General features: G+C 37.4%; 1 protein-coding gene across 7 annotated transcripts; it reads left to right on the plus strand.

Annotated features, from left to right (window-relative positions):
• Positions 1–834: 834 nt before the first annotated feature.
• On the plus strand, positions 835–11421 carry LOC131239806 (uncharacterized). Of its 7 annotated transcripts, none has more exons than XM_058237675.1 (12): positions 835–1028; positions 2259–3619; positions 3705–3867; positions 3957–4009; positions 4478–4515; positions 6013–6322; positions 6476–6547; positions 6663–6758; positions 7078–7144; positions 7475–7572; positions 9623–9878; positions 10024–11421. In XM_058237675.1, the coding sequence occupies exons 7-12, from the start codon at positions 6500–6502 to the stop codon at positions 10092–10094; spliced, it is 636 nt and encodes a 211-aa protein (XP_058093658.1). In that variant the 5' UTR covers positions 835–1028; positions 2259–3619; positions 3705–3867; positions 3957–4009; positions 4478–4515; positions 6013–6322; positions 6476–6499; the 3' UTR covers positions 10095–11421. The 7 variants fall into 7 exon arrangements, 6 of the variants coding, with proteins under 6 accessions (XP_058093658.1, XP_058093659.1, XP_058093660.1 ...); XM_058237676.1 differs by having other exon boundaries at positions 3705–3862; XR_009168395.1 differs by lacking the exons at positions 835–1028; positions 2259–3619; positions 3705–3867; positions 3957–4009; positions 4478–4515 and having other exon boundaries at positions 10024–10175; positions 10647–11421.
• Positions 11422–12031: the final 610 nt, after the last annotated feature.

Below are 12031 nucleotides of genomic sequence, written 5' to 3' on the forward strand. Positions count from 1 at the left end.
TAGTTCTTTTCATGACCCTTGCATCAGGTGGGACTGTGCTGCAGATGGCCTAGATTGCATTGTTTCAGTTGTTTTCATCAGTGAATGTCAACCTTCATTTTCTCAAGTTGTTCATTTTTGTAGGTTTCTCAAATTTTCTCTTTTGGGAAAAATGTTGATTGTACATATCAGTATCTTTGGTAGGATTTTTTATTTTTTATTAAAAAAATACTTGCAGTTTTGATATTCATTGATGAAATTAGCCTTGTTAAGCGGAACTATTTCGATTATTGATGGAGATGCTTGGATATGTTACCTCAAGTTTTTTACTTACATTACAAGCATTTCGAAAACATGAGCCCACTTTTATGGCTCACTTGTTGATTAGTTTAGTCTAAGAATCGGCCAAACTATTCATTTACATGAGCTTAATAAAATGAAATAATTTTATCCCATTTTTTTTATGTGTCAATCTGATTTTTCAACGATTCCCTATTTCAACTCTATGTAGTGTGAATATCCAACTTATTATCTATAATAAAGTTACAGGTTATCCAAACACAAAAACAAAGTTACCTATAAGTAAGTTACAACTTACTTCAAAACAGAATTACCGGTAACTTACTTACACCCGTGAGTTACCTGTAACTTTCTTAAGTTACGCGTAACTTTCTTACATCTTAAAAAAGTTACGGGCATCCAAACAGGCCTAAACTCATTCAGTACTCTCTCTCTCTCTCCTACCGTAACTCCTTCGTACCGCAACCCACACCCACAACTACTTCAAACCCCCTGCTACGCACCCTTCCTACCACGCAACTCCCTGCGAACTTCCGTCTCTCTCTCTCTCTCTCTCTCTCTCTCTCTCAGCAGCCACTCCTCTCTCTCTCTCTCTCTCTGCACACAACAACGACAATTGATAGCAATCATTCGATTTTCAAGGGCTCAGACGAATTCAAGCCCTTCATCCGGAAAGAGATGCTAAACCTGATGGTTGTCTGCAGCTGCTATCTACATCTCTTTTAATGTTCTACCGCACGTAAGGCAAGGTAATTTTTCTCATAGTACAAGTTAATGAAATGCCAATTAGCCTGCAAGGAAATTGATTTATCTTTATTTCTGTGTTATCATGAATAATTCATATGTTCATCATCTAGAGAAGTACATCCAAAATCGACGACTCTTCATGTTAGTTGCTCTTTTTGGGTAGAGTAAGGATGGAATAAAAACCATTTTACGAATGAAAGTTTCCTAACAGATTGCTTCTATATTTATTGTTGGATTGTAAAGTATTTGACTGATCAGAGCAAACCTTCATTCACACTTGAAGTTCACTATATTACTGATCTTAACAAGATGCTTGCCTTCAAAACTCTCCTTTTAAAAAAAAAAAAAAAATTAAAAAGAAATTTTATAGAGATCCAATTCTTTGTTTGGGTTTCACTGGTTTGTCTTGTTTGATGAATACATGTTGAAGGGGTATCTGGTTTGGAAACCACTGTTTTAGGGTGATAACAATATGCAGTGGTAGTTGATGTAGTTAATTGAAGAACTTGAACTTAAGGGTCTGTTTGGATAGTGATTAGTGAGACAAGAAAAGATTGTTACCCAAGATTTTCATGACGCAGATCCCCATGGATTCCATTTGGGAGGTTTGTTTTGATAGGTAGTGGAAACCTGGAAAAGCTCTCACATTAGTTACATGTATCTTGTGTGTGAGAATTTGACTATGTTGTTTGGGTAACTATTGCTTTTTAAAATCCAATATTTCTTTTGCAATCCAAACATGTGAAACGTCCCATTATGGGAGAAGTCATCCATTTCTTTTCTTGTCCTACTATCCAAACACGCCCTAAGTCACAATCTGGATTGACATATGTGAAGTTAATGCAGCAACTTGAAGAACTTGAACTTAAAATCCGGAAAAACATACCAACTAGAATCAAATCCCTTCAATCAATTACTAAAAAAATCATGACCAATCCCAAATTTCAAGGACTGAATTGACCCCAAAGAGTTTTATTCTAAAACTTGGCATCATTCGCTCGCCTCATTCTCAAAATTGAAAGAAACAACATAATTTCTCAGTATGATTTTAAGAGTATATGTATATGCCCAAACATATTACCCAAGAGGCTTTATATTCCAAACCATCCAAGAAGCCTCTTGAAAAAATATAGAGAAACTCCATTTCAATCATTGAATCCATTTCTAATTGTTGATAAATTTTTTTGGTCAACCTTCTTTTGATCCAACTTCTAATTGTTGATAAGTTTCAGTCAACCTGTGAAGGTCTTCTGCATGTGCTATGAGAACCTGTGGAGAACCTTTATAGGCAATTGGAATATTTCATGATTGGAACTACTAATCATTTTGAATTTCAAGAATCAGAGGTAAACCATTTTTGGCTTGCAACTTCAATATTGTATATAAACAGATTATAGTTTTTTATAGCTATTTTGATTATCTGTTACTGTGAATGATGAATTTCTAGCTTACTGTGAAGCTTCTTGATATACAACAATGCAAAGATATTGCCATTTTTGTTGTTTATATTTGTAGCAACCATAATCTATTTTTTTTTTTCCTTCTACTGATTGATTTAATATGGATTTCCTTCATCCTGCAAATCAATCATCTGTCACTTTGGGTTGGAAATTTCTTAGTAGCTTATAAGGTTTCTTGATGTGGAATGATTTGTAAAAGTTTGCCATTCAAATTCAAATTGCAGTCCATTTCAATCATTGAATCCATTTCATGTGAATTGATGTGCTAAATTTCAGGAATCTTGTGCTTTCTTGATTGAAAATTTCCATTAGAGTACCACCATCTATCATTAGATGCCAACTTTGGGAGCTAGATTTGGACCAACACTTCAATGTTGCGAGGTTGTAGGAAGAAAATTCTTGTGGGAGAGAATTATTTAATGGTTGCTTCTTGCTCTGATTCTTCTTTTATGTGGCTAAAATCTTCATGGGTTTTACAGGAAGCAGGTTTTGTGATTTGGGTTCTTTGGTGCACGACTTTGGGTTTGGACATGGTTTCCATGCCTCTCTTTAAAAGAAAGCCATTTCCCCAGGTGCAACCACCACAGGATTTGAATCCAGATGATCCTTTTTTCCAAGTTCGTTTCACAAAAGAGATATTCAGGGACTACCAGTATCCTTTGATTTCTGCCATATCCTCAGGAAATTCAATAGCATGGCCCATTTCCTTTCTAATTTATATTATCACATACTAATCATTGGAGAGATGTTTTGAATCAGGTATTATATGCATGATTGAAACAAATGGATTTTTATCATTCGACCAAGCAATGGTACAGGTGGCCCATCTTGGCATGGTCCATGAGGCGCCATCTCCCCCACAAGATGATCTTAGTCATTAGAAATAATGAACACTACAACCAGTGGTCTGCATTTAATGGGGGCAACATTATAGCGTTTATGAGTAAAAGAATTTAGCCATCTCCCCCACAAGAAACAGTGGTGATTGAATACCGACTATTAAAATTGAGTTTATCTTTGCCTTTGGCCCATGCTGATCATGGAATATATTTGATCCCATGTTATCATTTGTTTCTTGTCATGATTTTGTTGAATGCAACTTGGGGAGTGGCAGATGTTCTTTACTGTGACAAGTAATTTTTTTTGGCATTTGAACCACGTCCTTATTAGCATTTTGGTGTTTTACGAGCTCTGCATCTCTGCTCCTCCAATTTGCAGTCTTTGCTTTTTGGCGGAATATCTACAGCTGGTAGTGCATGGAGCAATTCCTAGCACTTACTTTGAATCTGAAACTGCTGTCCCAGCTGCTGAGATGTCATTTCACATTCTCAACCATTTTTATAAGCAGTTGGATGAAGTTTGTCCTGTGCGAGGTGGTGAGGTTCGAGAAACATTCTGCCACTCTGTATGTCTGTTTGCGGTTCTTTGGTTTTATGTGATTCTAATTCAAAGTGGTCCTGCTAATTTCAGGAGGAAGCATACCATATGCTTCTGGTGTTATTTGTCGGAAATTCCCAGAAAATGTAAGAGAGATATATTGTGAAATCAGCTTGCTGTCGGGAATATAGTAAATGGATTAGTCTGGAGTATTAAACACCATGATCTCAGTTGAAGTGATTTTATCAAAGGGCAGTGGGTCGGTTCCACAGTCTCATGTCCAATTCTCCATTAATAGTTCTGCTCCTTCGAGCAGTAGCCATGATGAGACTTGAACTGCTTGATAAGAGTAGAAACTGCAAATGGGCCATCACCCAATCTGAGACAAGGGAAATTGTTGCTACGTGATGAGACTTGAACTGCTTGATAAGAGCCTATATAGTATAGAAATAAGTGAAGTTCCTTGACATTTTATTTATTTGTTTTGTTTTGTTTTGTTTTTGTTTTTTTGTTTTTTTTTTTGTTTTTTTTAATCCCCATTTTCTCCACTCCAGTCTTATGTTGCCTTAGCTTTCTGCTTTATTTTGTACATTCATAAATTTTAAGATTCCCAGGCACAGTTTGATTGGATGCGCACCTTCAATGGCTTTTGGTTGAGTGATGCAGGACATAAAAATTAAATATGCTATACGAGATTTCAGGCTTAAGATCACGTTAGTTCAGAAACAATTACACAAATTCTATATCCCACATGAAAGTCCAAACATTCAATTAAGGGGAATCTATGCGGGTCCAGGCCTACACATGATAGGGCTGGATCAATAAAAATTATAAACCAAACGATACTCAAAGATAAGAAATAATCATCCACACATGCATAGTAATCAGTCCCTAATTCAAGGGATTCACCAATTTCAAATCAAGAAACCCCAGGGTAAGAAAAGGGGCATAAAATTGAAAATTTGAGTAATTTAGGATTAGGTTTAGGGATTTTGGGTGAAAGTGGAGTGAAAGAGAAGAGAAAGACGAACCAGAGAAGTACCGCACGCGTGGACAACAACAATGGCCCAGACGCACATGCGTGTGATCTCGGCCGCACGTGTGTGAGGCCCACTATTCAGAAAAAGGCTACCTTGGCCCTGGTCAGCCAGGGATGGACTCCAAAACTCCCAAATCTCAGCTTGATCCGATGTACGTTTGTGCGTGATGCTCCGCCGAAGTTCAGCCCTCCTGTAGGGGTAGATTCTAAAATTCTGTTGTGGGGAGGAGAATTGCCGCAATAGATGATTGATTCGAAGTGTAGATGATGGGGTGATATGAGAAGAAGGGATGGTAGAAGATGGGTAGTAGAGATGACGATGGATGAGGGTGAATCGGGATAGATGTGGCTTCGCACCACGGTAGTTAACCTTTCGATGAAGGGAGGGTTTCGCACCCAATTAGGCTTCACAACTCAGAGAGTAGGAAAACGCAAAATTTTTATTAATCTTCAATCAATTAAAAAAAAGCTACAAGGGGTGCCTATTTATAAGAAAACCCTATACTCCAAAACTCGCGTCATATGCGCAACCTATTACTTGGCGATGAAGTAAACTAAAATTAAAACTAATCAAAGAAATCTAAAGTGTCCATGATGTTCTAAATAACATTAATAAGAAAAACCTAAAATATGAAATCAATCTGACTAGTGGGCCACGATAATGAGATCCCATGATGGGCTTTACTTAACTAACGGGCCTACTCTTTTGAATCAAAACTTCATCTTCTAGGTAGGAGGCCCTCCCTGGACGTCATCGTCGATCCAGATTGACGATGGGGCCCTCCTTCTGGTGTACGTGCGAAGGGGGGGGGGGGGGTGAGTGTGCGTGTGCGCGTGATGTCCCCATCATTGAGGCATCGATCCAAAGTGAGTGTTCTGATCCTTTTTGCTTGGATATGCACCTGATTTTGTCGACTTCAATTTGTGAATAATAACCTATAATAAGTGATCTTGTTAGTGTCTTATGTCATAGAGAAGAACTGTCGTGTGAGTTTGAATTTTGATGCACTTGTGGTTCTAAATGATCTCTTAGCTGTTGTTCTCCCTAAAGCTAAATTGTATCTTCAAGTGCAAGTCGTTTCTGAATTCTGCTTTTGAACTTCTATTGAGGGTCTGGGCTAGTTCTCGGGATCTGGGAGTTGGTGGAAATGTCTGGGAGTTGGGTCACTCGCCTCAAGAAATGATAAGGAAAACAAAAATCCCATCTAACAAATTCTTATTTCCATAACACATACAAAATTGTGTTTGCAAATTTTACAGATTAATACTTGTGCAGGCATACACATGCATTTATATTTCTATGCACTCTGTAATGCATTGTTGCTATTTTCATGTGCAGGTATTTCGGCAACTCAGGAATCAACACTGTCATGTACTACAGTCCCACAATTATGCAGGTGGCCGGATTTGCTATTTTCATGTACTACCTAAAATATAGCTTATTTTCTGCTTTCTTTGCTGCTATCTATATTACACATCAAAATAAGTCGAAGTTGATGTTATGTATATGTGTGTTAATTGGGTTTTGAACAATGCTTAAGGGATCAATTGTGGAAAAACCTTGTTTTTTCAGGGATTAAAATGACTCTAAATACACATGGTTCTGTTTTCCAGTTCCATCCATTACCTGAGAAGTGTTCCTGAGGTAAAAACTCCAGGGTTTTTTTTTTCTTTCAAAATGTGGTTGGTGGGTGTCCTTAGATTCTTCACTTCTCTGCATTTCCATAATTTCTCTCTCTGATTTTTGTGGGGTTTTTTAGATGTGGCCTGGCCTTATTCAGAAGGCCAAAGTTGGAGGCTTGGATGTTATCCAGACATATGTTTTTTGGAATGGCCATGAACCTTCTCCTGGCAAGGTATGAAATTTCCTTATCTTTTTTTTTTTTTCCTTTTTTGTTTTTTTTTGGTTTTCGAATTTCTTGACTGGAAATACTTTTGGGGTTTTCTTGTTTTGTAGTATAATTTTGAGGGCCAATACGATCTGGTTCGATTCATCAAGCTGGTGAAGCAGGCTGGCCTCTATGTTCATCTCAGGATCGGCCCATATGTTTGTGCAGAATGGAATTTTGGGTACTGAGAAATTAAGAAAATATAATAAGAAAAAAAGGAAAAAATTTTGCTTTTTATTTTTTCAAATGCAAGTATTTTGAATTTCGATCCTTTCTTCCTCATCAGCGGGTTCCCCATTTGGCTGAAATACGTTCCCGGTATCAGTTTCAGAACGAACAATGGACCTTTCAAGGTTGGACCCAAATACCTGAAATTTCTTCTCTCAAAATTTGAGGTTTCACATAGAATTTCCTTTATGCCTGTACTATTTTTTGAGTTAATATCACGTGCAATCTGTTAAAATCTGCCAAGATTTTGAAAATATCATAATCGCTCAGTGTATTTATCGCAATATTATGTTGGGATTTTCAAAATCTTGGTGATATATGTCACTAGCAGGCGTCCTCTTTGAAGGATATCCTTATTTAAGGAAAATACCTCCAATTGGGGGGGCTTTGTTCCTCTTGGGAATCTGTACTTTCCAGTAACTGATGTGCTTCTGTCTATGGTAATTGTACTGCAGACAGTGAGGAAAGGACTCTATTGCATTGGGCTGTAGATTGTGGCCACCAGAATGTTGTGGAGTGGCTCGTTAGCAGAAATGCTGATGTGAATGCTCAGGTAAGGCTACATTTGGAAATCACTATATTTGTATAGATCGGCATGGCCATTGTGCTCAATTTAAAAAAGGGGGCCTGGAGGAAAGGCCAAATGATTGGATGTTTAGGAGCCACCAATCTGGAAGAGTTTTGTGCGTCCCTATCCATTGCAGCCAATCAGAGCAATGATTTGGATCGCCTAATGGTGGGCCCAATTCTTGTTATGTGTGTTTGACTATTTCTTTGCTTCAATAAATTGGTGCAAGGCTGCTTGCATCCTTAGGTATTAGAGCCAGATTATTGTACAAGTCTCTATGATATTATAAAAATAAAAAATGTTATGGGTAAAAATGGACTGACTATAGAGAAGAGGTCGGCTCGGACATCTAAGCGGGACACGAGGTCGGCCAGCGCCAGTTATGACCAATGAGCTCCTTAATGTCTAAGGAAGAGAGGTCGGCCAAAACCACCTTGGCCTTAACAGGTCAACTTGGCCTTAACAGGTCCGCTCGACCTCGGCAGCTCAGTTTGACCTCAAAGGTCCGCTCAGCCTCGGCCGCTCAACTTACCTTCGGCAGGCTAGCTCAACCTCAATAGGTCTGCTTGGCCTCAGCAGGTTAACTCGGCCTCAACAGGTCCGCTCGGCCTCGGCAACTTAGCTCAGCCTTGGCAGTCTAGCTAGCTCAGCCTCAACAAGTTAGCTCAGCCTCAATCGGTCCGCTCAGCCTCGGCAGGTTAGCTTGGCCTTGACTTTCTCGAGGTTCAATCACTTGATCTTATCTTCACCAGAGATCATGCGAAACCTCCGTTGAACACACACCTATAAGTCAGGAAACATCTCCACCCATGTAATCAGCTCTTGCCCTATAAATAGAGGACTAATCTATGGTGAAATGTATGCAAAATCTCTCAGCCTGAACCCCTCTTCACTATCAGACCTAGATTCCAGGCCTGACTTTGGCATCGGAGGGTCCCCTGCTCTAATTAGGGTCTCCTTTGTCATTCTCCTGTGCAGGTGCTTGGAGCTCGGTGAGGGTGAACCAGATTTTTGCATCAACAAAAAATATAAAAGAAAAAAAGAAAAAAAGAAAAAGAAAAGAAAACTCCAATCCCACAGTAATGCAGGCCCGCTGGCAGCAGATTTTAGGTATTAATGGCAGTTTATTGGACATGTCTCCAAGATTTAAAAAGAAACAACAGCAACAACGAAAAAAATCCATTCATATAGTAATGTAGGCCCACCTGCGGTGAATCCAAGACATACATGGTGATTGCATGCAGAAGAAAGAAAAAGCTAAAAGAAATCATTACAGGATGTCTGAGCAGGCTATCAGAGCCAAAATAGGCACCAAAGCCAATTCCTGCATCTTAGATAACCCAAAACCCAAATGTATGTTGGGTGTCTTTGTTTGTTGGCAGCAATGTGTTATATAGTCTCAAAGGGGTTCCCTACAAATCTGGTTTGTGTATATGCTTGTGTGATGCTTCTATTGAGTTTTCTTGGTGAGTTTTATCTGGTGGCTTAGGGCTTGTTGCATGTAATCACAACAGAAAGACAAAAAAAATAAAAATGAAAAGTGATAGTTTTGATATTTTCCAAACTCTGCTTCGATTCATTGAATTCTGTTCAGAAATTGTATGAATAATTTTATACGTAACAGGCTTCTATCTGCTATTATTCTTGATTTGTGTTTGATTAGGCTTATTTGGTCGACTTTCAACATGTTAAGTTGATGTTCTCCCATAGACAACTTTCTTACCTATGAATGACCTTTTTTTTTCAAAGGATTACAATAAATGTCCTGTTATACCCCATCAAATAAAAAACCCATTAAAAAAAAAAAAAGAAGAAGAAGAAGAAGACATGGATGTTTGGGATCCCTCATTTCATTTTGGGAGGTCATCTTTTACTAGCATCTGAGCTGGTTCATGCAACTTTTTAAGAAAGATTTGGTAGTTTTTTATATGGGTATTGTTTTTACTACTTGTTTTTTTTTTTTAGGTTGTCATTTGTTGTTAATGTTTTAGTAAGAATGTGGTAGGGATTTCACTGAAGCAATTACTGTCAATAGGTGAGGCTCGTTGTTCTTTGTGAAGCCCACCCGAAGTACATAGCTGTATATTTCCTTTTGGCAATAAAATACAGGTGGGCTGATTCCACTGGCTTCCTTCAAAAAAAAAAAAAAAAAAGAGTTATTGAAATTGGTTTAGTCTATATACATGTTCTGCTTTTTAGTCACTTGGTGAGATGTTTCTTGTTGATAGTTGGCTTGAGGCCACTGATGAACGGCTTAGTTGCTTGCAATTCACACAAAACATTTATACAAGGTATTGCTCTTTGCGCTTTTATAATTTCATTCTGGTTTACTTCCATCTTTTATTTCATTTACTGTTGGAACATGCCTTGAGGAATTAGACACCATACTTGTCATGTTTACAAACTGCCTTGTAATCTGGACCATTCACCATGCAGTGCTCATCATAGATGAAAGTTTCCATCAAGCTGTAATTTCCTTGGCTTTAGTTCAAATCACAGTCAGGTGATTTTCAAGTTGGGTTTTAAAGGGGGTGCAACTCCCATTTGAGGGCTACTTCTATATTAACACTAGGAAACATCACAATCAGGTGATTTTTGAAAGATTTCATTCTTTATATATGAGCTGTATTTTAAAGTGGGGTTTTAGTGACTTTTCAGACTAATATGAAGATTCATCCTACAGTCTAATTATAATCCACCTTCCTCCAATCCAGCCCGTCTGAGGGAGGAGGTTTTGGCTGAGAAAGGGCTGGATTGGAGGAAGGTGGATTCTTAGATTGAGGTTACTGAACCCTAGTTAATTTCTATACACTTGCTCTCAACAATATCGATTTACCTTTTTCATTTTCATTTAATAAATAAATAAATAAATTTCACTAACAAGTCATGCCTTTAACCAGACATTTGCCTCCTGTTTTTGTACATGTACATTATTGAATTGTTAAGTAAGATACAAATGTTGGTAATGGATGATATAATGACACAGGTATAAGAATGTCTTCCTTTCTTATTTGCATTTTTTGGGTAAAACTTATTTAAACTATTTTTCGATGGACTAGATAATCCATCCGTTCTACCACTCGTGTCCCATCTTGAATGGACGAAGTAATGGATGTGAGGCTTGGTAATAAAATTCAACTTTTTAATTTTCTTCTTGTGATTAGTATCATTCTTTGGGAAAAACTTATTTAAACTATTTTTCTATTGCAAAGGCCATGGTGAAATTTGCACCAGGACTTCAATACACCAGCAAGCTGATGTAGGTGTAGGAGGTATATATTTTGAAGGAGGTTGTGTAAGTTTCTTGCTGTAAGACAGTTTCCTTTTCCTTCTTTCAATTAGCTAGATTTACTTGATACCAAAGCTTGTATATTTGGATATGTTGGATGGGGTGCAATGTCATTGGTTTGGATGAAGCTATTAAGGTTTTCAAATCTTTACAGTGATGTCCAATCTAAGATGAATGACCTTGGCCTAAAGCTACAATCAAATAGGCCTATGCCTTATCCTTTAAATATATGTGCGGTTCCCAGAACCTCTCTGGGATGGCTCATGAATAATTGTTTGTTCTGTAAAGTTGATTTCACTTTGTTTCTCAAATATTTGCAGATGACAATCAATTATGAGTGGAAAGAAGAATAACATACTTGTAGAGAGATGATTTTTCATCGCCAGCGGTCTGTTTCGAGCACGTATCTTGATCTAACTTTACTTTACACTTACAGTTTGGTTGAAATTGTTATCTTAACTAAGAAAATTGCGAACAAGCTTATATTTTGATAGATTTACCTTATATGATTTGAGATATTTAGAATAATATTTTTTGTTAACAAAGATTTGATTTTTGTATCTTTCATCTCTAGTCATTTCTGATTCTTAAATATATCGTAACATTGTTTGAGTTTCAAATATTTTAAAAAATACATGTTTCATATGGAAAAAATTCCTAAATAAGAGAAAATACTGTTCCCCAAAATTAGGAAGGACTTGAAAGTGTGGCGAAGTTGAAAATTTGCGATGGTTTTCAACCATTTCAAATCTTTTGTGACACCCTATTTTAGGAATGGTTGAAAACCATTCGGAAATTGGAAATTTACGATGGTTTTGAATCGTCCCTGAATTTTTGCGATGCCCTATTTAACCACGGTTGAAAACCGTTCCTGAATAGAGATTTTGGTCTACTACGTTCATCTACATCCGTGTTTATTATTAAATATGGACAATTGCGAGCCGTAGATATATGGCCTATTTATGTAGTAAATATGCATAACTAAAGCCATTGATCTGCATCAAAACTAACCACTGTTTTTTTATGTATATAATTATTATTTAAAATAACCATTTGTTACGACTGGGATTAATATGCAAATTGGACCAGATTTAAGCATTTACTCAAGACAGATTTGGCAATAAATCTGAACCGTTCTTGAGCTCAGAGCTAGAA

The sequence above is a fragment of the Magnolia sinica genome, chromosome 3 (genome assembly GCF_029962835.1).
Source record: "Magnolia sinica isolate HGM2019 chromosome 3, MsV1, whole genome shotgun sequence".
Taxonomy (NCBI): Eukaryota; Viridiplantae; Streptophyta; class Magnoliopsida; order Magnoliales; family Magnoliaceae; genus Magnolia; species Magnolia sinica.